This window comes from Sander vitreus, chromosome 20, assembly GCF_031162955.1.
Source record: "Sander vitreus isolate 19-12246 chromosome 20, sanVit1, whole genome shotgun sequence".
Taxonomy (NCBI): Eukaryota; Metazoa; Chordata; class Actinopteri; order Perciformes; family Percidae; genus Sander; species Sander vitreus.
Genome location: NC_135874.1, coordinates 3,793,957 through 3,820,208, shown reverse-complemented (window position 1 = coordinate 3,820,208; position 26,252 = coordinate 3,793,957). Strand labels below are relative to the sequence as shown.

Sequence of the window (26,252 nt, the reverse complement as noted above, 5' to 3'; positions counted from 1 at the left end):
CAGACTTAATCTCTGGATGTAAGTCTACCTCATGACATACGGGGCTCCGATTTCCCAGCCAAAAGGGAGAGGGATTAGCCCAGAAACGTTAAACCCCTATCGCTGCTTAATGTCCGCTAAACCAGCGCTAATTAGACGGCTATGGCAAGGAAGGAAGCCACGTGAAGAGCCACACAGCCAGACGGAGAGTCCCTGTCGGCGAGCGGAAGAACATCCACATCCACATGCAGAGAGGGACGATAATAGAGATGTGGAGATGGGGAAATCAGGCTATTAATGAGGGAGAGGGGATAGAAACCAATTGCTGATTGACCGCGAGGCCGAAAGAAATTGCAGAGTGAAAGAAGAGGGAAAAGACGGCACAAAAAAAAGAGATTTGTTGAAATGCTGCCAGCTGAAATCATGCTGCTGCTGGCCACAGCCGACTGTTATCGGAGGAGAGACAATCAGACAGACGGAAAGAAAGACCAGGCAAGCTGCTGCAGTCATGAGCTCATTCGCCACTCACCTCCGCAACTCGCTCAGCACGGCCTTCTGGGAAAAAGGCAGAGGAGATAGATTACTGCCCGGCAGCCACAGTAATTCCTGCGCGCGAATAATATTATCGACCAAAATCATAGGATTGACACCAGATTTGTGTTTCATTTTTTTTATTGGAAGAGAAAGACAGCAGTTGTGTGTGTTGCCTCTGTATCTCCAGGCAGGTACACAGGACATTCTGCATGTTATTGACTGAAGTGTGAGGCTGACATCTATTGTGAGAGGCAGCACGAAGGAAACCGCATGGGCGTGCAGACGTCGGTTCAAGTCAGTTTATGTCCCGTCATGTGAAAGTGTGACAGTGATTACTGATAATGACATCACCAAACCATGAATATCTCCCAATAAAATCTCCTTCGGGAACAAACTCTGCAAAATAAACTGTTAAAATGTTCAGGGCTGCGCCCTGTTGGTCTTAGTCGACTAATCGGTCGTTTAGGTCTTGGTTTGGTTTTGATCGACTAAGATATCTTTAGTCGATTAGTCATTTGATTAGTCAATGATTTAATTCCAAGAAACCTACGAGCACATGTGGTGCACGGATTTAACACGAGATGTCAAGTGGTGCTTTTGCAGGATTCTTTGTAGAGAAACTCGGTTTTTCAGATGGTAAATGGACTGTAGTTAAATTGAGCTTTGCTAGTCTTTGCAGCCACTCAAAGCGCACACATCTGTCAATTGAACTAATCGATTAGTCGACAAAATCACGTGTCATAGTTATTTTTGAAAAACTGAGACATTTCCCTTCGTTTGCGCCCTTCGTTTACACGCAAACGGTTTGCACGTTTGCCTGTAAACTGAGACAAACGGAGGTTTAGGCAGCCGAGAGAGAGAAAGAGGAAGTGAGTCGTTGTTGTTAATATTTTCAGGGATTCTGATTGGCTAACGTGGGCTTGAGCTTCTCGTTACACTGCCCCCTACAGGTTTGGCATGCTCTTGATGGCATTGACGGCATATATAACACTTTTCTGAAAACTGACAGCTGTGCACAATGTTATTTTTGAAAACGGAGAGGCTGAAATGTCCCGTTTACGAAAATAGCCGGCCACGTGTAAACGTAGCCTTAGTCGACTAAGAATGTCTTTAGTCGAGGACAGCCCTGCCAGTGGTTGGTTGATAATGCCTGAATAGATCCTGAGAGGTGTGTTGTCTCCCTTAAACAAGTTATTTTGGACGATTACCAAGTTTCAAAAGTGATCGGCTGTGTTGGAGTTCTCATGCTGACCTGACAGAGGAGCAAATACATGGTCAGAGATCAAACCATCGTAAGCCCCCACACGATGAGTGTGAGTTATGAAAGTGAGTGGGTTTTTTGCGCAGTGTGGAGAACAGTGTACACACTCAGAGGCTGTGTGAAGTGAAAGGGCAGTGTGTGTGTGTGTGTGTGTGTGTGTGTGTGTGTGTGTGTGTGTGTGTGTGTGTGTGTGGGGGGGGGAGGAATGTTAACAGAGCCTAATCTGTGCTGTGCTCCTGAGCTATGCAGCCTCCTTGTTTACCCTGGCAGGAGAGCAGAGAGCCGGACGCTGGGCCACGCTACGCTGCTCCGCGGCCGCCATTCCCTCTGACTCTGTTTGCCCTGAGTCCCTGCAGGCCCTCCGGGGCAGCGTGCCTTCAAAAGAACCCCAGTGTAATCTGTAATGAAATCTGCCTGTGTGCTCGCAGGCGTCAGCGAGGGCAAATTATACAATTACACAATTACCAAAACCCCCTCCTCCTTTTCCCCCCAGATCGGTGTCTGAGCGCTGAAGGGCCTTGTGCTGTGGCGACCAGCACCGCACTGTGTCCTGCTCCACCTAATTGCTGTTGCACCAGAGTCGGGTTTATAGAGAGCCACAGTCACGCTCCCTCGACCCGCAACACAGAGCCAGGAGTCAGAGGAAAAGGGAACAGAGAGATACAGGGCTTGTGTATGTGGGTGTGTTTCCATGTGAGTGGAACACTTGGAACTGCAAAGCTTAGTGCAAATACAAAGAAAATGTAATCACGCTCTATTTTGTTAACAAAAAAAGTGCTACCCCCTGCAAGGCTGCACAGTCCTCTGAAGTTATAGCAGTTAGCTTCTGGTTCTGCATTATTATACACCCAGTGACAGACTATCATGGGATACATGATGTGACAGATTCTCCTTCCTGTGAGTGAGTGCAGTAGTAGTGAAAAATAAAAAGCCCTATCTTACAAGAAAAGAAGTCATTAGAAAAGCTCCTGGATCGCCACCAAAAAAGAACTGATAATGATACTTTTGTTTGGCCCATGGCCTAACTTTCCACCGAGTACCATTGAAATGAGTTACAATATTGAGATACTCTTCTAACTTGCAACCAAAGTGACTGAAAATATCACCTGCTTGCCAGCGATAATAGAAAATTTGGACTTGCCCAAGTACAGATCCATTTGGGATCTTGTCAAACTGTGAAAGACGAAGCAGCTCTGTATTTGCTGTCAAATCATGTATTATGTTATTTAAAACCAACTGAAAGTATTCAGAAACGTTTGGATGATGCTTCAGAAGAATATCTGAATACCATACTGGTAGCTGGTAGCTGTAATAGAATACTATTTCCCCCAGTAGACATATCTAGTGAATGTGTGTGTTAGTGTGTGTGAAGGTGTAAAACCAAACAAACAGCACGGCAGAAATACAGTCGTGCATTTTAAGTTGTTCATTATCAAAATCTGTGTTGCCCGTTCACAAACTTGTCCTTTTTCATGAATATTTATCACCACCATCAATTCCAAGTATTCCTATTGGCTTGAAATGTTACATTTGCGTTCGCATGAACTGGGGTAGACGCTCCATATTCATGCTCCATCTAGAAATACGGGTGAGGGACATACAGGACATACTGCTCCGCCTTTCGTGTTTTCGCTGTCACATGATAAAGCTCCTCTCTCGAAAACGCCAATCTTCGGGATCTTGTAGCGATTCCAGCTGTCACCCCTCTTGTAGACGTTGCACGTCTTTGTCGTGGGATGACAAATTGTCTCCGGTTCTCTCCGCGGCAGCTCGGCTGGTCTGGGGGCCCTCTGTTCCTTCCTCTTCTGTCGCTTGCCCTGCTCCTACCGCATGTGATCCACCTCTGTCCTCTCCCTCTACCTCCTCTCTCTCCTCTCCCTCGTCCGCGTCCTCTGCCTGTCTCTACTGTCGTCGAATCGTTGGATGATGATCTCTGACTCTGTATGCAGAGAGGAAAAAATGTACCCGAGTCTCGACTACCTCGTATATGTTCAACATAGCAACGCATTGAAAGCGCCGGAGGGAAAGCTAGATGAAGACGTGGATGACATCTTGACATTTTGAAGCGTGAAGGCTACCGTAGCTGTAATACTTACTTTGAACTGCGTGGCGCGAGAGAGTTGATTGCAATATATGATCTCAGTGCTAGATGGGAGCGATTCCCACACATTGGACCTAACAGTACTATTACTTAATACAGTTTGCACCTTAAATCTTTTCTTGTTTTCATAATTACCTTTAGCTTTGATTGTGGTTTTCTTTCTACGCATTTTTGTCCCATTTTTTTCCTTCCTGAAGCATATTCTTAAGATGATTTCCCCAAGTAAAAGAAGAACAGGGTGGTTGGCATTAGCAGCGTGAGCTCTGACCAGACAAAAAAGCCACTTACGGAAAATGAATTGCCAGAAAATATGAAGAAGGATTCGCCACTGCAATGCCCACTCAGTTGGACTGACAGGTGATCCTAGCAGAAACACAGCAGCTAGCACAGGTAAAGGTCAGCGAATAAACCAATCTCAGGGTGTTTTTGGGAAAAAAACCATGGAGACGTGCTGAACCCACACAAGCGTCCTATTTTGGGTTAAAAACATCATCGTGGCTGAAGATTCATCAGCAGCAGGACAGTGTTATTCAGGCCAAGATGAGTTCAGGAGCAGCAGCAGCAGCAGCAGCAGCATGAGGAGGAGGACCACACAACAGGAGAGAGACTGTTTAAAAAAAGTCAGTGTGTTTCTGTTTGAACCGAGTGTGTGTGTGGCTGATTATGATGCCAAGAAAACAATGTGCTCAGACTCCTTGGAGGGTTGTCCCACGCTGCGCAGAGTATCGCTCTAAATACGCCGAGGCGTAGAGGAGACACACAGAGAGAGACAAGTAATGAAATCTAACAGATATTTCCCTTTTAAGGTGGAGGCTGGCTGTGTGTGTGTGTGTGTGTGTGTGTGTGTGTGTGTGTGTGTGTGTGTGTGTGTGTGTGTGTGTGCGCACGTGGAGAGCGTTTGTCTTAGCGAGCTGGGGAGTCTAACTCAAGCAGGGAGCACTGCTCAGCTGCTCCATTAGAGTTTGCAAACACACGCCGAGTTAACAGTCTGTTCAATAGAGTCGAGTGACGCTCTGTTTGTTTGCTTTCTAAGAAGATACGTCTGTGTTTTTCATCACTGAGTCTCTCTCCTGCTCTGGTTGTAATTACTCTGTGAATACCAAGCCAAAGTTTGATGGCAGGAGTCAAAGAAACGTGTGTCAGAAATAAATCACAAAGCAGTATGATAAACAGGCACACATGCTGCGGATCAGAGCCAATCACAGACAGGTATTCTGTGATTGACGTCTCACCTGAGATGTCCCAATGAGATAAAAAAAAACCAAAAAAAAAACCCTGTGGTGCTCGAGGGTGAGAATTACTTTTTCAACTTTTGTTGACCCACACACACACACACTCGTACGAACACACACACACACACACACACACACACACACACACACACACACACACACACAGTGCAAGTGCAGACATTGAGATGGTAATTATCTCCTCTCTCTCCTCCTGCATTTAGAAAGTAGAAGAGACATCTGATGACCGGTCAGCCACCTCCCCATCTTTTGTCCCTGGAAATACACACACACACACACACACACACATACCCACTAGTGAGTGAGCGAGCCATGTCTCTGTGCTCTCACCCTCCACACCCACACAGCGGAACAATAGGCCTCTCTGACTCGCTACACCCTCTTTGTCCACCGTCTTCTCAATACAACTCAATAAATCGCCCTGACAGGTTTCCAAACTCTCAGGATCGGACGACTCAAATGAACTCTTGCATTGTTATCAGGGGGGGAAGAAGATTATAAGCTTTGTTTGGTCCTCGTGACGCTTCACACACACGTTTTGTGTCTTTTCAGCATCTGTCAAACTGTTTTACACCGTTTAACTGTTCCTCTTGGGACAGAAGGGTGGGCTTGACGTTGGATAATAATGGGTGCAGGTACACTATGTTGTTTGTCAGAGCGGCGAGGGAAGACCTCCAGTGAAACCACAACCTCAAAACAATCTGTTCTGGCAAAGTACATAACTCGTCCAAGATGGACCAATTTGAAGACCGGACAGAGGAGCAAGTTGTACCGGCTGGGCCATCTTTTATCAATTACAAAAACATGTATCTATGAATTCCTGCAGGGTCTTTCCCAAAAATGTCTATGATCTAAGAACATAGAAAATGGAAAACTAGGGAGTGCTCTGTTAGGGTAGGAAAGCGGTACATCTTGGCAAAGCAAGTCAGATTCATGTCACAAAAGGGAACAAAAACCTGGTCTCAGGTTTTGACCTGTTTTTATCACAGAACCATATTCATTAAAAGGACTTGGTCCCAGCTACATACCACTATTAACTCTTGACTAGGACTTGGCCTCATGGACTTGAGATATGACTCAAACATGTCTCAAATGATCTGAGACTTTGGCTCATCTCGCATGACTTTGGACTTGACCTCGACTTGTCTAAATTGAATTGATGCTTGACTTGGGCTTGTATCAAATGACTTGAGACTTTACTCTGTTTTGGAGAATAAGTACTCCATGACTCACGCAACCCCTTGTTTTGTGTTCCACCAACAGAAGTTCCATATTGGACCAGGCCAGACCGGATGGACAAAAAGCTCCTGGCGGTTCCAGCCGCCAACACCGTCAAGTTCCGCTGTGCCGCGTCCGGAAACCCGATGCCGACCATCCACTGGCTGAAGAACGGCAAAGAGTTCAAGGGAGAGCAGAGGATGGGAGGAATCAAGGTGAGAGAACTTCGACTTCAAGTAGGGCTCCTTGATTGTGGTCAGCGTGGTCAATATTAAAACGTTTTCCCGTTGAAGTTTAGAACTTTTTGAACTCCAATTCAGAACACAAGAGAAAATAAGAGTTTACTTGAGAAATGGTGTGTGCAAAATAATCGTTTTTCTCGATCACGCTGGTTTTGTGAGCGATAGAAGCCAAAATAGTATATAGAATAACACAAATACACATTAAATAGACAAAAAGTATTCTAAGAAATTGAAAAAAATAGAAAAAGAGTTATAATGATAATAATAGTAATATGTACACTATACACAGATATACAGATCAGTAAGGTGCGGATGAATAGAAATGGCATATTGCACAGTAGGAGCAAGGGCACCATCGGTGCTTGAGCTACCATCGGAGTGCCTTTTAGCAAGGCATCTTAATCCCCTGCTAGTCCAGTGGAGCTGCTGTGTGTCCAATCAGTAGAACAGTATGAGTGTTGCGATGCTCCCTGGTGTGAGTTGCTATAAGTGGAGGAGTGTGAAGCAGAGTGCTGGGAAGCAGGACTCAGGGCGCTCTCAGCCCCGGCTAGGCTGACGGAAATACATTGGGAGGGTCAAGCTGCTGCGCTGCACAGATACATGCGTGGCTCGCGTGATAGCTCAATGTTGACAGTAATGCAGTGCAGCAAACAGCTGTTGCACTTTTGTCATCGGATTGACTTTAAACACTGGGCTCTCGTGTAGAATGGCACTGCTTAAAGTAACAGGGCTTGGTTTACTTTTGTCTTCCTTTTAATGGCCCTGAGCTGTGGGATTAAAAGACAAACTCAGTGTGGTAAGAGCATCGGAATTCAAACAGTCAAAACGTGTGTTATGGTTCAAAATAAACTCAAACTTAACATATAAATTCTAAAACTATGCCCAGAGAAGATTCTTCCCTGTGTGCTATTGTAATGTCATGTAATTCATTCAAACAGGGCCAATGCACAGTTAAACATGAACCTTGTATAACAACAAGGAGAGATGCATTGCACCAGGTTGTAGCACAATTGCTATTTTCTGCCCGTAGTTCCTGGGCAGGTAGGTAAATATATTAAAATATATTCTCCCTCTCAGTCCTCTTGCTGCCTTAATAAAGGCATGTTGATGGGAGAGAGTTTACCTGTAAAGATGTTACAATCATTACTAACTTCCACACAGTTTTAGTGCAAAATATTGCGACATTTACATAAAAAGAAATGATGTTTGATGTTGAACTGTTGCATCAGGGAAGGCTAACTTTTAACTTTGTGCATCTTTTAACGTCATCATTGAAGCTGTTTGTATGTCAAGCTGGTAGTGAGGCAACAAGAGGCACTTTCTCCCCCAGTGGAGGTTTGGCATTTGAAGAGTTAAATGTAATGAGATCCTGCAGCTATTAACAGTTTACAGAGATCTCCAACATCTGCTCCCAGCAGACCAACAGCAGTTGTCTCCCTCCCTCTGTCCCCACCCTCTCTCTTTCTCTCTCTCACACACACACACACACACACACACACACACACACACACACACACACACACACACACACACACAGATTTACACACACCTGTCACAAGCCCTCAGGACACTCTGAAGTAGCTCCCCGACAGCAACTTTTAGCATGTTTAGTATGCGTGAAGATTTGCTGATGATAAAGTTTGCGTCTGCATTGTTAGCAGCAAATTAGCTTCTGCTTGATTATGGAGAAAAAAAATCATAATCACAGTTATTTTGGTAAATATTGAAATGATTTGACACAATTACTCATTGACTTTTGGAAAGACGTTGCATTTATTGACCTTCAAAAACAGCTAAGCAGTGAAAACACCTTGAACTGTGAAATGAATACTTAATACTTTTTAAATTCCCCTTTTAAAACAAAATAAGAGTTTACTTGATGTAAAATGTAATGTGCAAAAAATCATTTTATTCTCAGGTACATTGTTTTTGTGATCGTTCAAAATTGGAATTAATTGCACAGCTCTACAGCAAACGAATCCCAAACTGACCGATCACAGCACTTTGATATTTATTCTGTTCACCAAATCTCTGACTTATCCCCCAAATTCCTAAGTGTCCTTTTTGTGTAGAAAATGACTCACCAGTGGCTCGTTAAAGAGTGCAATGAAGTGCATAAAGTCTGGAAACACGCACCTCCAGATTCGGGGACAGTTTTTTTCCACAAGCAATTTGCACATGAAATAACAAAAAAACATAAGCACTTATGCTGCACTTGCATTTTACGTAATCATGTGCAATGCATATAACTTATGATTTCACTATTTACTCTAGTTTTAGGGCCCTATCTTGCACGCGGCACAAAGCCAGACGCAAGTGTCTTCTTATCTATCTATTTTAAGACCGTCCAGCGGCCACGTCGTTTAAATAGCAAATGCACCTGCGCCCATCTTTGCGCCCATGGGCGTGCTGGTCTTACAGGGAGGTGTGTCCAGGTGCATTCTGGGCGTATTGCTATGTTGAGGCAGCGGGAAGTGATCGCGCCATTGACCAACAAAAACCTGGTCTAAAGTCAACAACGCAGCATTTCATTGTTATTTTAACAGCAAATTAGTAAAATGCGCCTAGGCTTATGCACAGCGCGCACACTATGCTTGTTACACACACAGGGGCGCGCAGCAGCACACACACATGCAAAAGATTACAAATATAAAATATTACGTTGCAAATCCTCCATCATAACAGCAATGCTCCAAGGTCCAAACGCGCCTGGCTTTTAAAGGGAATGGGAGATGATCTCTGATTGGTTTATTGCAGGTTACACCCAAAACACACCTATGATTAATGAAGACACTAAGTACAACCCCGTCAAACTAGCAAAAGTGGATTTGGACACGCCCTAAACGCACCTGCACCAGGCGCTTCACGCCCTGTGCTTAGATCGTTAAAATACGGCCCTTAATCTTTTGACCATCTTCATATTCTCTGATCCATGTTCTTGGTTTAATGTGTGTGTTTTTATGTTTGCACCATAGAGTAGCACCTTTAATTTCGTTGTATACCTATCGCTCAGTTGATTTCCGTCTCCAGCAGTAGCCCTTTTGTACACTCTCCTGCTTTAACTCCTATGGAATGTTACACAGTTCTACTATGTATAGCGGACTATCCATAGTAAGCCTGTACAGCGTATGTGAGGAACTGTTGGCCTTGTACTGCATTGTGTCAGGGTGAGCTGTGACATTAAGTTGTCAACAAGCCACCAACACAAATTCCTGTACATTCTCCGCTCTGTATAGCTCAGCGGGGCGAGCTTGGCACCATCCATTGCTGTGGGGTTAGTTCCCACTGTGGCCACCCATGCTGAACACACAGGCACTCATGGTGCTGGTAAAAGGTATTTGTGCTGTACGTTAACTTGGACACAGGCAATTGTAGTTCAGTGTCGATTTTTATTTTTTATTTTCCAACAAATTGATTAGTTGTTTGGTCTATAAAATGTCAGAAAATGGTTTAAAAAAAATGTTGATCAGTGTTTCCCAAAGCCCAAGATGACGTCCTCAAATGTCTTGTTCTTAAAGATATTCAGTTTACTGTCACAGAGGAAGGAAGAATCTAGAACACATTCACATATGGCAGCTGGAATCAGAGAAGTTTTATTTTTTTTTTTTCATACAAAAATGACTCAAACCGATTAATCGACTATCAAAATAGTTGGCGATTAATTTAATAGTTGACAGCTAATCGATCAATCGATTAATCTTTGCAGCTCTAGTTTTAATGTCAGCATTTGTGCTTGTTTACACATAATCAGACTTCCTTAAAATGGGTCAAAGGGGCAGTTCACCTTAATCACAACAATCAACTTTGTGTACCACTTACATCATCAGAGCTTGAAGAGAACTTGGCCTTATATAACTTGCAGACTTTATACTTTAAAGCCACCTAACCCTACTTGTCATTGAACAAATCCCTGCCAGTGAAAAATATTCATATTCTGATTTCAGTGTACAGTTACATGCACTTTTTTGCAGTGCATTTTTGTACTAAAAGACATCTGCAAAAGGACATCTGTCCTTTGTCTGCTCACATCATTCTCAGTGATCAAGCTTTAGTTTAGTTCTACTAGAGATGAGGCGACTGAGGCCTTATTAAGACATTTCTCTGGTTTTCTCTTACCACGGGGCTCACTCTCCGTCCCCCCCGTCCCCGGGCTCTGAGCTATGTGGATTCCCCTCAGCCAAATTCCATCATAATATCTGTCCTTACTATGATTTCAGTACATAATTTAACTGATGGTACCTCCTATTTGGAACAAATCCAACTCTACAGCTACCTTAAATGGAAATGCACCATTTAACCCGTTTTCAAAGTTTTTTTTATCTCGGAAATACGGGTTTCTTTCAACCAAATGGCCCCAAAAAGAGCATGGATGGTTCCATACAATGTTCTTCGCAAGTAAAATGATCAGTTGAACTTTGGGTGTTTTATTCTATTTCAAAGCATTTGAGCATTTAAAAAAAAAAAAGTTTCAAAACAGTTACTAAACTTTGACAGTGATTATAGATCAACATATGTTCGTCTGATCTTACCTAGTCAAAATAATTCATAATTGCATTTTTTTTTAACTAAAATATAAGGCATAATTTCATATAAATGAGGTTCATTGACCATGTATTCCAAAAATCTGTGTAAAACTAGCGGCAGTAAGTTGGTGTTAGTTGTGTATATACTAGTGGTAGTAAATATAAAAACGCCAAAAACGTCGAAAACAAAAGCAATAAAAATGTCAAAAAAGTGGTCATTTTCAATTTTGAGTCGGCGGTAAGACAACACAAGGGTTAAACACACGTGTTTAGTCTGGTAGAGATGTAAGATTGAAGTTGGCAGTTATTGAGACGTTCCTTTCTGTCTTTATCGAGACATCATCGCATGCTTCTCCTCTCCCTCCCCCCCTCCCTCTCTCCCTTCTGTCCCCGGAGCTGTTTTTTTAAAACCCTAACCCTAACCCTAAAATCCAGTTAGCCAGTCACCACGTGGCCGCTGTTGGCCTTGAGGGAGGTGAACGGAGAGGTCACCCTCTATAGAACCAGGGTGCTGGGTGACAGACAAGCCTGTGACATGGCCTGGCTTTAGAGGGGTCCGGGGTAACACCTATCCTATCCTAACGTCAAAAGCCCGACACAATGGAGATAAATGAAATTTCGTCACCAGTGCTCAATCCTTAAGTAGAATTCAAAACCTCATCAGTAATGTCTTTTTTTTTTTAAAGCAATGTCCCAGCTGCTGAAGATAATCCACAGACATTTGCAAAATTAAGTTGAGTGATGTGCCTTATATTGTCCCCTAATTTTTAACATGGTTATCCTTTAGATCCTCTTTTTCATCCTGTCATACCTGCATTGCTGTTAGTGTCAGTGTGCACTGCATTTCCCAGAAATCACCTGTCAGTAAAACACTGAGAAGCTCTGCGGTGTCCTGATTCTTTATTCCTCAAACGTTTCCGCAGACGCCTGTTTTGTCTTTGTCCTGTCAGTCATGGTGGCTAATGCTGCTGGCGCTGGCGGCCATCGTGGTCCATTTGTGACGTCTTTAGCTTTTGGAAGCTGCAGGAAAAACATAAAATGCATCATTTGTCGTTCACTGTGATGGTTTTTAGTTTCAAACGACACTGAGAAGAAACCAGAAATCCAACACACTGATGGTCACTCGTGCTGACTTTGTTTTAGTTACAAGAGCAATTCAACAGAAGTTTATCTCAGGACACTTAACACATAGAGGAGGTCGAGACCACGCTATCATTTACAGAGACCCAACAATTCCCCCGCCATGAGCAAGCATTTGGTGCGACATCGGCGAGGAAAAAGTTCCTTTAAACAGGTAGAAATCCCGGACAGACCCTGGCTCTTGGTGGGCGACGTTCTGCTTCGACCGATTGGGGGAGAGGGCTGATGATATACACTGCAACGTTTTGGTTTAAAAAACGAACATCTTTTGCTCCGTCTACACCTCGCATTCACACCTCTCTGGTGTTTCCGAGCCCCTAAACCGTAGACATTTGAAAACACTTCCGACCCCAATTTGGTTTGGAATCTGCGGGGTTGTGTTGCAGTCTCAACGGCCGCAAAGGAGACCTTCAGCAACACCGACACTGACGCCAACGTTTCGCCGCCTGATTGGGTCGTATCGGTCATGACGTCTCGTTCTCTGAGACCAAGCTACTAACGTTACCATTGCAACTACCAGCAACTGGCGGAGTATACATGCTGCCTCCTGTTTACCCTGGCAGGCGCATGCCCAGTATACAAGACTGTTTATGAGATATTTTGGTTTGGGCGTGTTAGTTTAAACGGAGATTAGTTCATCTACCGGAGCTAAAAACACTTGTGTGCACGGAGATCGCTTTTGGCTCAAAACACCGCTTAAAAACTAAAACGTAGCAATGTAAATGTAGCCTGAAGCAATCAGAAAAGAACATCAGTATTAAGTCTTTCATGAACTGGCTGAAGATTGATTCGTCATTGTGTAGACAGACACATGAAAGACGGAATGCAATCTATTGTCAGGACGGACATTTATCTTGCAGGGCATTGAGTCGTGCCGTGTCGCAGCCCTCACATCTGCCTGTGATGGGTTCATCTAGCAGGGTCGGGGGGTAGATGGGAGGGCACCCTGAGTCCTGACAGCCTGACAATGGCCTTCTAAAGACTCTATTCCTCCAACTGGGTCCTCAAGGTGAAGCTATCTTCCCCCGGCAATCCATATTGAAATGACAAGATCATTTTTGATTTGACAGCCGTTAATTCCAGCTGAATGAATCTGATTTTCAAGGTTTGGACGGGTGACTTTTAAGTGACTTGCTAACTGATCCATGCAGATCAGCACAGTGTAGTCCTCTCCACTCAGCACTGCCTACCATCACAGTTTGTCATTTTCTCTAAGTGCCTTTAGATCGGCACAAGTGTACGAGAAAGTAGTGACTGAGGGGGTCATTAAGGTCCGTTGCCTGCCTACAAAAGTACCTCCTATCTTCACACTGGAGTGGATGAAAGGGGCCTTTCTGAAGATGCACCGTGTTCTGTGTTGTTCCTTAAAGACATTTTTTATACAGATAAATATAATCTCATCATGTTCACTTCCTTCTACGGAAGAGGATTAGGGCCACGTGTGAAAAATGTATTTGACTTGTGAGTTTAATGTCAGAATTCTGAGTTTAAAGTTAGAACATTGAGAACAAAAGTCAGAATTCTGACTTTAAACTCAAATACATTTTTCACATAATCCTCTTCCGTGTCCTACGGAACATTTCTTATATTCAGTTGTTTTTTTTTAATGGACTTTATGTTGGTTCATTTGTGAGGGATATTTTGCGTTCTGAACTTTTTAAGGACGTTTTTGGGGCAGTAATGTTTCCTAGAAAGCGTTGGTGCAGGTCACACGGTTTTCAGTGGACATTCTTAATCTCCCATGATGGTCTGGATGTTTTTTCACATGTTTTTCTTCAATGTATTTCTGGGGGAAAATGCTAACTATTTGTAGTTGTGAAAGAGAGGCAAATTGGGATTATGCAGAAAAGTATCAGCAAAATAAATCATTATCAACAACTGCAGTATGGAAATGTCAGTATTGGTAGTACAAGCAAAGCGCAAATCAGACAAATCCTCAGATTATCCCGTTTTACAGGCCGGGATAGTTGTACTACACTAACATCTTCTCAGTAGATTCTTTTCCATGAGCACGCTGGAGGTTGTTCAGACATTCAGTTCTATCTTACAGGCGCTTTGTAAGGCTATTGAGATGCAACACAGAGAACTAAACGCTACGTTTGTTGAAAGTAAATGAAACGGTAAATAGGATGTGTGGCTCATTTGTAAAATGGAAAATTAAATTCCAGCAGGGCGATGTGCTGGAGCATTGTGCACCTTCCCAGACAACTGTGGCGCTCAGAACCTCCTGCATAATGGAGGGGCAGGGCCTAAAGGTTAAAGTTCACCTCTCTATTGAGCCATCAGACAGAGGTGGGGAGAGATGGGCGTGTCGCCAGCCTATTGAGCTGGCCTGAGGCTTTGACAGCCAAAGCCAATGCTGTTGTATGCTGCCACATATGGTGGAAGGGATTTTATTGTGTTCATGCTGAACCGCGGCGGCACAAGCGAAACAAAAGTTGACAATGTAATTATTGTGTTTCATGTCGTCCAGGTCACTCGGTGCTATAACTGATTTTTCAATCCCTGTTTTGACAGGTTTCCCTAGGCAGGGCTATTAAACTGGCTCCACACTGTTACTTTTTAAGACTTTAAGCACTTTACCTCCTTGTTTTTCCAGTCCAGATTTTAACACAGCCTGTTGTGAGTCTCTGTAGGCCGCTTAGGAATTTCTACACTTTGCAAGATTATTTTTGGACTCTTTTTAATTTTCACCCCCTAATTCACCCCCTATTTCTCCCCTGTCATTTTTACCCAAATACACCAGAGATATCACAATATAGTTTATTTGGTTTTCTCACCTATTTCTTTCTCCTTTGAACTCTCAAACTTCCAATTTTACAGTATTCTCCTCCATGTTGATGTACAGTACATAGAGCCAAACTCAGGGAACAGACCCACAAACTCTGCAAGCTCTAATAGCAAACCCTTAGGGCCGCGTCTATCTGTTTCCACTTTCTCTGTAGGTCAAATTAGATGGTAGCACAGATCTGGGCCACTGGTCCGCTCTGACACAGTCATAAATTCTGCTAACTGGCCCCGCTGGTTCTGACAGGGCTATTTTGCGAGGTGAAGATGGAGGGTTTGGACTATAAAGGGAGCAGAGCTTCCTGTGTTTTCTCAGACAACTGTTACACTGCAAAAAATGTCTGTATCTTTATGAACCATTTAAGCTGGCTCGTGACTCGTGAATTCTTGTTATGATTAAAATACTTGAAAGATTTCTGCCATTGTGGTGAGGTAACTTCTTTTTTCCATGGCAGGCAAGCAAAAACATTTTTTTTTTTTTGCACTTTATTTGCAAATACAAATCCCAACATACTTCTCATTTCTTTTTTTCCCTCTATGCAAAGACTCTGTTGGTTTAATGTCTCCTTCAAATGCACACTTTTTGCAGTGTGAAACTCCCTGTCCATTCCCATGGCTTGGGCCCTTCTGTCGGTCCACAGCCAAAGCCCTAAAACCTTTAAAGCCTCGTATGACTCTAACGTAAGCTCCTTAATAATTTAATTCTGTTTGGAATCTGGCATGATTGGAATGGATGGGATTATCACGTTTGAGGACTAATGCTGCAGGTTCAACAGTTCAACAGAGTAACATGGTCATAAAAGCAAGTTGCATGTATGGCGAAAATGATTAAATGTGCCAAGGGTCAAGACAGAGGGGAATTAAAGTGTGAATGTCCCTCAAAGTTAATAATTACCACAAACAACAGGGCAGTGGTGGCAGTAAAAGTCCAGATTTAAAAGATGTTAAAGCAAGACTATGAAACTCTTGCTAATAGTGGCCACTGTTTCCATACGTGACAGATACGGGATAATGGTTCATAGCTAATGTTATAACAGTAGCAGTATTACACTGCAAAGCCATTGAAGTTACTCAGTTAAAGCCCATTACACAGCAATATCTGGTTTACTAACATTAGCTAACATTAGCCACCATAAGCTACTGGTCATACCAGACCAAGTCAGGCTGTAACAGCAGCATGTCTGAGTGCATACAGTTGTATGGTTACCTCCACCAGAGATTTTAAAAGGCTTTTTAGAACAAAAAAAACATCCGGCAGTGTGTATTTTCTTAGCCTCCCCTTTCGAACACAACATTCAAATTACTAGACAAAAAATGATATCCTGAGACAAGTGGTTATATTATAGCTCCATTGACCACCATTCATTCTGCACTCGCCTGTGAGCGCCCTCATATGCAACCAGAGTGGAACTGAAGCCGGAAGTTTCCAGAGAGTGGAAGTTCTCCCCTTATTAGATGTTTTCTGCCTCCACCAAGGAGGTTATGTTTTTGGTTCAGTTTTTCAGGAGTATTACAAAAAAAAACTACTGGCGTCATTTTAATGCAACTTGGTGGAAGGGTGCAGCATGGGCCAAGGAAGAACCCATTACATTTTGGAGCGGAGCTGAATCACGGGGCGGATACACACATTATTTTTCAGTTACGTTAGCATTGCGAGATGCAAAGGGCGTTTGTGCTGCATTCATGTGGTGTCTGAATTAAAGGAAAAATGACTTCCCGACTGGGAAAATTCACGCTGTATTAACTTTGGGAGATAGGACATGCCTTGCCCGAGGTCTGCACTCTCTGAGGGCCCTTCTAGTTGCTTATAAATGTAACTTTCATTTCTAATTGGAAAGTTATGGTATTTCCTCCTTCTAAAGTAGCATAGTCTCGCTTTAGGATAAATAAAGTATTAGACGCAAAGCTCTTATCACCTATTTGGGAATAGTACTCATTGTGAAGATTTCTAAATAGAATAAATAACTGAATAGGGAAATGATCAAAATCCCCAAATGTGTAGGTACATATCAAGATAAGAAATCTGCCCGGTGATAAATCTTGTATCTCCAGTTTGGGGGCTTTCATGCTGAGAGGTTAAGTTAAAGGAGTGCATGCATACACAGATTGTATCAAAAATACATGTTTTATACAGCTGAAATTAAGTGGGGATTTGGACAGTGTCACTATGCAAGATTTTTCCTTGACAGAATCCATAATCATCTCAAAGTGAATGTAAAATCAGAATCTGCACAATCAGCAAGTAACTACAGCAGTCAGATATATTTAGTGGTGTCAGAAGTACTTCAAAGTACCTTAACCTTACTCTTGTGTTGTCCTCCCGTTTCAAAGTTCTTGACGCTTTTTTTTGTTTCTTTTTTCTGCGCTCTACACTTTTATACCTGTTTTTTCAGTTATAAAAAGCTGAAATTATAAATTATTTTGCCTAATAGTTCAAATCAGAGGAACATATTGAGAGGATCACAGACTGGTATATGTTAAAGTTTAGTCAGGATACTGTTCTGAAACGCCCACAATTAAATGAAAGTAGTGAACTGATCATTAATTATACTTGAAGAGCGTTTCAATGGAACCATCCGTGTAATTTTTGTGGAAATTAGCTTGAAAGAAACCCACATTTTTGATATAGAAACTTTGAAAACAGGTCAAATTTGATGTGAGGACAACAGGAGGGTTAAGGACAGTAAAAGTACCTTCTCAGGATTTAAGGTTTTTATGAAATGGAGACCTAAATACGACCACAACTCTGATCACAGATCTGTTTGTGTTGGTGGTCTTGGCCTCTACTGAGCATCGACTTCAGCTCGTATTTTACCACCTTCTAGCTTCACTCCTCGTGCGTCGCCTCTTCCCCCCCCGCCCCCGCCTCCTCTGTGCTCTGCGACCACAGCAGAAGGCGTCACTCATCTCCTCATGAGAGCAGCCATTGACTTCAGTTTGACTCCCCGGCTCTAAGAGTGTGTGTGCGTGTGTGTGTGCGTGTGTGTGTGTGTGTGTGTGGGGGGGGGGGGGTCTGAGACCCTGTCTCAAAAAAACATTTGCCAGTGTCGAGCGGGCTGCCTGGTCCATGTTACCATGCAACTGCAAAAAGCACACACAGGCATAATATTTACACTGTTACATTATTTTCCGCATGCGCCTCCAAGAGAGAGAGAGATTGAAGGAGTGTATACTGTAAGACAGAGGAGAGGAGAAGGAGGGGAGGAGAGTGTGATCCTCAAAATATATATATATATATATATATATATACGTCCTGTGAATGGCTGGCCTCCTACACAAACGTGTGGGGTTAAACGTTTGTGAAAACACTAAGCCCTCTCTGGGTCGGCACATTTTCCTACGCAGGTGATGTTAAGTGTTCCACCCTGAAAAGCCTCTTTGATGACATCACTCACTCCCCGTCTTTTAGTGATTCTGACCTCTCTCGGAGGAGTTCACTCCACACTCGTGTCGCTGCAATGAGCACAGCATCGGCGTCTGCGCCGCATGTTTCCACTTAAGCTTGCAGAGGTCATCCCTCTTGGCCCGTGCCCATCGATGCGTAGCAGCTTCTCTGTTCTCGCCTCCCCGTGCCGGGCCGGGTTGTGCTGTGCTGTGCCGTGCTGCTCACTCTGCCTCAGAACAGCTTCTGAATCTGTCAAGTTAGTATCTGTCTGTAGCTACACCTGGTTTGAATTACTGCAGTATGCAAAATTTACCCTGCGACTCGTCTCCGGGGATGGATTGCTCTTGACTGGCACAGTGGAACCAATTTCAGAGGTGCAAAAAAAGAAGAAAGAAAAAGAAATCCTGCCTGCCTCTACTGCAGAGAGAGAAGGAAATGATTTTAAGAGACTTTATTGAGCGTTCTCTTATGAAAATAATCCCACATGCAATGCTCTTTATATTAATGAATTGAAATTATTATTATTATTATTTTTTTCTTTCCTTTATTTAAAAAGGGACAACGCACATTAATCAGCATGACTCCAGCATGTAAATGTGCCATATCATTTCTATCTGCAGTCCCTAGCAGGTTGATAGCTGGTCCGTTTTCAAACTTTCTGTATCCCAACTTTTGGGTTTCTTTCAACCAAATTGCCCCAAAAGTAACACGGATGGTTCCATGAAACACTCTTCACAATTTTAGGTGTTAGGTGTTTAATTTTATAGTCTGTGATTATCCATCAACATCCTCTGATAAATAATTCATACTTTCTCTGTTTTTTTTAACTCAAAAGTAAGATCATTTCATATAGACTACATGAGGTTTATTGACCATAAATTCCAAAAACGAGTGTGAAAATAGTGGTAATAAGTTGTTGTTCGTGGTAGTGGTGGAGGAAAAAGTGCCAAAAATTTCGAAAAACGTTGAAAAAACGTTGAAAAGAGACAAAATCGTTTAAAGAAGTGACAAAATAAGTGACAAAAGTTTCAAAAAAAGTGTTAATTTGCACCCCGAAGGACAACACAAGGGTTAAAAGAAAACATTAGATAAGCTACAAATATACAGCACTACGCATAAAACAAGAACACATAAGCATGGACTATAAGTTAAATGACACAACCACTCTTTTCCAGATCATTACAGCTGGCTGTCAGGGGCTATTTATGTCATTCTGTTTTTTAAAACTCTTGCCATCATTTTTCAGCAACTTGTTAAGCAGTCGTGCACCCTGAGAATCACTAAGTATGTCCCGTCATATTTGTTCAGAGTCAAAAACATCCAAAGTCTGCAGCAGACACCTAATCGGACTGCTCTCTGCTCCTCAATCCTTACCATCGGGTTGTACTTTGTGCTGTGGGCACACAGAGCCGTTTCCCATCAGGACGTGTGCACCGTGTCAAAAGTCACGTCTGTTCTGCGTCAAACAGAATGCAATTAATACCAGGGGGTTAAAGTTGCACTACCAGTTTTTAAATGTTTGTTCAAAAGGGTTTGCACCTCGGTAAACATCAGCGCACACTGCACACTCTGTTTTACCAACCTGGCTGCTCTGTGATGTTTTATTTCAAGGGTTAGGGTTAGGTGAAAGTGAAAGGATGATATATGAAGTCCGGAGATATACACAGTAGATAAACGTGACTTGATAGTGTATGTCTTCATACGTGGAAATATACTGAATGAGCACTTGTCTATCAGGCCTGAACATAAGACACCAAACTCCCCGTGAGATTTCTTGAAAAAGGCTCAGTATCCTCACAAATGTCAATGTGTTGTAATGACACATCATGACGGTTGTGTTCTGTGTCCCCCTCCCCCAGTTGAGACACCAACAGTGGAGTCTGGTGATGGAGAGCGCCGTGCCGTCAGACCGGGGAAACTACACCTGTGTGGTGCAGAACAAGTACGGCGCCATCACCCACACCTACCAGCTGGATGTGCTAGGTAAACAACACAGAAACGTTTGCTCTCACTTCTGCTTAATTCTGTGGAAACAACCAATACATTAACATGCACCAGGAGCTGTTGATGTGAAAAATATTTTTTAAGACTCCCGTACAGTACGTCTACATTTTCCTGCAGCACATCATTCCCATGCATGACTTGCTAATAAGTCCCTGCTTTCTGTCTCAGAGCGTTCCCCCCACAGGCCCATCCTCCAGGCAGGCCTGCCAGCCAATCAGACGGTCGTAGTGGGCAGTGACGTGGAGTTCCACTGTAAGGTGTACAGCGACGCCCAGCCACACATCCAGTGGCTGAAACACATCGAGGTCAACGGCAGCCGCTACGGCCCCGACGGCGTTCCCTACGTCAACATTCTGAAGGTGGGTGTGCAGCCCGCAGCTCTGATGAGTCTACATCATCATCATCATCATCATCATCATCATCATCATCATTATCAACTTCATTGCCAGACTCCAGGTCCATTCAGAAGACACAGACATGACATACAACATACATTAAAAAGAGATATACAGAGAAATAAAAACAAAAGAATCAACAATACTGCATTTCTATAAAAGACACAGACTACAGATACATATAGTTTTATTTAGCCCCAAAGGGCAAATTACGTTTCTACAGTCCACCAAAACATAGATACACATTCACACTGCCAGTCATCACTGACAGAGGGAGCATAGTCTCGCATTGCCAGACCCTCCTCCACAGCGCTGCGGAGGAGGGTCTGGCTAGTCCACACAGCATTCTGGGATGGGAGAAAAACGAGCTCTGGTTTATTTCTTTAAACCAATCACAAGAGCAACTGTGCCTCTGTAAAATAGCCTCGGGAAGGAACTTGTTTTAGTATTTTCTTTTGGTTTTATACTTCTGGATCTCGCACTTTCCCATGTGCCTTTTTAGTGTCTTCCCTCTAGTCCATATCGACAACGTTTCATTTCCAGGATTGTTGAAGTTCTGCCAGATATCCCTCATTTCGGCTGGATGTCCGTCACCTTCCTCTCTCTTTGTGTTGGCGTTCTAAACTATGAGGACTATTGTTATCTGCTCCTCAGATCTCTGCAGGGTAAATCCAGACAACTAGCTAGACTATCTGTCCAATCTGAGTTTTCTGTTGCACGTACACACGTTCCACCAAAACATGTTCCTTCCCGAGGCTATTTGGCAGAGCTACTGTCCCACCGTCGTTGCGTCCGGAGCTTATTACCGCCAAAGACGAACGTGATTGGTTTAAAGAAGTGCAAACAACCCAGAGTGTTTTTTTTCCCCTCCTATCCAGGAGTGTATGCTCCAGTTGCCAGACCTTTCTCCACAGCGCGCCGTGGAGATAGGTCTGGCAATGCTGATACGTGTTTTTGGTTCAACCTGCTCACATGTTCTGTTCTGTACGCGTTGTCTGCAGCCTTTATGGTTGCTCTGATCGCTCTTTAACCCTTGTGTTGTCTTCCCGTCCACCGTCGTTGTTTAAGTTAATTAACGCTTTGGTCACTTTTTTCAACATTTGTATGGCTTTTCCCCGACGTTTTTGTAACTTTTTCAATGTTTTGGGCACTTTTTTTTTACAGTTTCAGCGCTTATTTCGACGTCTCATGTTTTCTGTTATTAAAAAAACTTTGAAAACGGGTCAAATTTGACCCAAGGACAACATGAGGGTAAAAAAATGAATTCTCAATCACAAGCACTCTTCCTCTTGAACTAAAGATGAAATAAACGCAGCGGGGGAAAGCGTTATATAGTTTTAGGAGGGTTTGCTGCTGTTAAAGAGAAACTCCTGGAGGAGTCATCACCTCCCCACAGCAGCGTTCTTGGCGTTCAAGAATAGAAAGCATTCCTCACCAAGGTGGACAACACCCTAACCCACTGTGAGCCGTGTTTTTATATATATATATATATATATATATATATATATATATATATATATATATATATATATATATATATATATATATATATATTTGGGGTGAAGAGAGGAAGACTCCCATCGAAGACGAGAAGGCCTTTTGCTTTCTTATTTGGCCTCTCCCTTTTCTTTTTTTCTGCCTCTAGAGAGAGCGAGGGAATAAAACAAACATCTGGTTTGGACTAAGTTAACTGTCGTGGTGGCGGCAGCGCAGGGAGAGAGACGGGCTGTGTTAACCGCCGCTGCCGTCACATGTGCTGCGTCGCGTGGTTTAAAGAGGAGGAGGAGGAGGAGGAGAGAGGAAAGAGGGAAGAGGCACCCAAAAAAAAGAAGCCATGGAAAAAATGAGTGGAGGAACACAAGCAAGGGCAAAGTCAGCAGGGAGGGAGAGAGAGAGAGAGAGAGAGAGAGAGAATTTGTGACAGAGTGGTGGGTAAAGATGGAGGGCGAGAGACTTGGTGAATAAGTGGGAGGGGGTAAGAGAGACAGTGACAGAAGGGACGAGAAAGAAAGAAAGAAAGAAAGAAAGAAAGAAATAAGAGGCGAAATTGACACAACAGAAGCAAGAGAGAGACAGAAGTTGCGAGAAAGGGAGGTAGAGAAACAGGAGACAGAAAAAGACATTGGAATCTGAAACATTGCTGGTCATCCTGTTCTTAAGGTGATGGAGGCAAGGGCGTAACTTTGGGTTCAACACTGGTGGGGGGGGTGAGAGTTCCACTTTTGAGCAAAAATAGAAATTTTGAGCATATCAAACACTTCATTTCCTGCATACTGGTGATTTTTCGTTCTGCAGCAATGTGTGCCTTTTCTGCATTAATTACGGCGCAAATGTCTTTATTTATGTAAAGGGTTGTGACCCCCCCCATCGCCCTGTAAATTAAGCCTATGGACGGAGGTCTACTTTGTTCAGCAGGGAGTTGAAAAATAATGATATTTAGGTAGAGGAGTCTTTCTCTGCAGCTGCCTGCATGGATGACGGGTTATTTTTGCAGTAATTAATTATCTTTGTGAGCCCCAGCATCTCGCTGATGGATCCTGTAACGAGCTTTATCATTTTTTTTATTTTATTTTTTTTATCATTTATTAGATAGAAAATAGAATAGATTTTTTTACCATGAACAGTTGGCATGATAGGACAAATTTAGGTGAAACTGGAGGATTATTGTGGTTTTACTAGGAGGCTTTCCTCTTTTGCAACAAAAAAATAAACACGATGTGACATTAAAGGAACTGTCACGACTTAAAGGAATCTTTTGTAATATCTTTCTTCAGTTTCTTGCCATGAACTAGATGAGAAGATTGACACCGCCGCTCTCATATCTATACAGTAAATATGAAGCTACAGCGGACAGCTTCTTAGCTTAGCATAACGACTAGAAACAGCTAGCCTGGCTCTGCCTAAAGGTACCAGCTAACTGCCCTAAATGTTGAACTACTCCTTTAAAACGGGCTCATCCACAGCATTTCATGATTTATTAAAACTGCGTGAAACTGCCATTAATCGTTGTTTTCTTTGTGCCTAAGAAGTGACAATTAAGTAACGGATGTATTACAGCGTTCCAAGAAGACGGAACAAGATGCCCCTTTTAATATCTGTTTGTTTAACCTTTTGCGCGCTGTAGCGTTCCCACAAATGTAACGGCGTGTGGCTTCAGACGTCAGACGCGACATTTACAGAAAAGTGACTCCTGTAACGCGATCCCAGTGTGTAAAATATCCAGCACCTTTTAGGAACGAGGTGCATGTCTGATATAGAGTGAGAGAAAGAGAGGAGGGAGAAAGAGGAGGAGAGAGACAGGCCAACAGAAAGAAAGAGAGAGAGGGGGGGTTAAAGCAAGCCTGTCAGCCCAGACCGCGGCTCCACGCTCTATTTTAGACTACCACATAATTGAAACAGTATTTGCTGAGATCTGTGTGTGCCTCTCTCTCTCTCTCTCTGGCCCCACCACAGTTCATTCAGCCTCTCTGCCACATCTCCTGTGTGGCATATACTGTAGGAGTTAAATACAGCTGAGGCTGGGAGGAGGGGGGGTCATGCAAGATTTTTTTTTTTTTTTGAGAAATGCCTGAATTGCTCTTTTGATGCCTGGAAAAAGAGTTAACGATGAGCGACTCGGCACTGCGGGGGGAGAGAGAGAGAGAGAGAGAGAGAGAGAGGGAGGGAGGGAAGGAGGGAGGTGTCTGGAGCCGAGCCCGGGATGTTCATTAAGCAAACCGTAAAACATGATATGTTTTCTCCTTTATGCGCTTTGCCCGTTATAATTATTCATCTGCTGGAGAGCCTGTCTCAAGCAATGTGTGTGTGTGAGCACGTGTTAGTGTGTGTTTATGTATGCACTCAGCGCACACACACTTTGAGATGATTGACATGCTGAAATGCCTTTAATCTACCAATAGACAGCTTGTGTTACGATGTTTTCGTGTGCGTATGTGTTTATGATCTTACAGGTTTGATGTTGTAATGCTTTTAATCTCACAAACAGCCTGCTTCACTGTGTGTTTGTGTACGTGTGTGCGTGCGTGCGTGCGTGTGTGTTTGCATGTATGTTCTGTACATGCTACAGGCCTCACTGTGCCTCTCGATTTTCCCTTCACAGAGTGTTGTCAGTAAACACACTGAGGCCCACAGTATGTTGAAACTGTCCAACGTGACAGAAAAAAACGCTGGGAAGTACTGGTGTCGCGCCTCCAACTTTGTAGGCAAGTCAGAAAACGCTTTCTGGCTTAAGATACACAAACCAGGTAAATCCTGAGCGCCGAGCGGCTGCCGCCGTCACCACATTTGATCCTCTGCTGTGTCTTCTCATCTCTGGCGGGCTCCTCTTGGTTGTGGGTTTGATTGACTCACTGGCTTGCTAATAGGACCACACACACACACACACATTCCACTGCTAGAATTTAAGTTACAATGTTCACATTCTGTTAGCTAGTAGCTATCATCCATTTTAACGCCCAGTGCCACTTTGTCTTCCTCCTCCGATCAATTACAAGGGATCTGCTTTGCTCTGGTGTCAGGTAAACCGTTCGCTGGTTTAATTTAAACTCACGTGTGTTGTACAGTAGCAGCAGCCGAGAGAAAACTCTAACTCTTCCTGCAATGTCTTATCAATAATCTTATCAAGTCCATTTTTGTCTATTACTGAGCGCTAAAACAAGTGATAAAAACTGACATTGCAGTAAGAATATTTCAACCTGTTTTTTAAGATAATGCAACATGTCTCAATAATCTTCTACATCAGTATCTTGAAAGAAGACTTTTTTACTTAGAACGTAGAATTTAATAATAATAAAAGAGATGTTTTGTTTCTGGGATGCGTGTGGTTTTAGATTGAACCAGCAGGCTTCTTTGGCAGCGTGGTGAAGGTGCTGCTTGGGTGTTTTTCAGGTGTTGGTGTCGGTGCTGTCAGCCAAATAAAACAGCACTGCTGACTCTTTCAGATCCTCCTGTCCTTATTTGGTGTTTCCTCTAAGAAGCTTTGGGCTCATGATATCTCTTCTCTCTCTCTCTCTCTCTCTCTCTCTCTCTCTCTCTCTCTCTCTCTCTCTCTCTCTCTCTCTTTCTCTTTCTTCCCTCCTCCATCTTTCCCCCCTCTCATCCTCCACAGACGGCAGGTATTAACACTACAGATAAGGAGCTAGAGATTCTCTTCTTGACCAATGTGTCTTTTGAGGATGCGGGCGAGTACACTTGTCTGGCAGGGAACTCTATCGGCTTTGCTTACCACTCTGCCTGGCTGACGGTGCTTCCAGGTACATTCCTTTTCTCTCTGCGCGTCTGTGGACTTTTGTCAGCCATTTCTTCCATCACAAATGTTATACACGCCATGAAACTACGATTGCATCTGTACTGTTTTTTGCTCAGTAGCACATCTTTGACTTCTTTTTCAAACCAAATTATCGCATTAGTGCAGATTGTTACTTGTTAACGCGT

At 43.2% G+C, this 26,252-nt stretch overlaps 1 protein-coding gene across 9 annotated transcripts in view; it reads left to right on the top strand.

Annotated features, from left to right (window-relative positions):
* fgfr3 (fibroblast growth factor receptor 3) overlaps window positions 1–26,252 on the top strand; it is an 84,615-nt gene that overhangs the window by 40,016 nt on the left and 18,347 nt on the right. For 5 of the 9 annotated variants that reach the window (XM_078278412.1, XM_078278411.1, XM_078278407.1 and 2 more), the window contains exons 5-8: window positions 6,389–6,558; window positions 20,280–20,403; window positions 20,593–20,783; window positions 24,919–25,063. In XM_078278412.1, the coding sequence (XP_078134538.1) occupies window positions 6,389–6,558; window positions 20,280–20,403; window positions 20,593–20,783; window positions 24,919–25,063 (630 nt within the window). Of the gene's footprint in view, window positions 1–6,388; window positions 6,559–20,279; window positions 20,404–20,592; window positions 20,784–24,918; window positions 25,064–25,926; window positions 26,072–26,252 lie in introns of all 9 variants that reach the window. The other 4 variants (XM_078278413.1, XM_078278408.1, XM_078278410.1 and 1 more) reach the window with 1 other exon arrangement.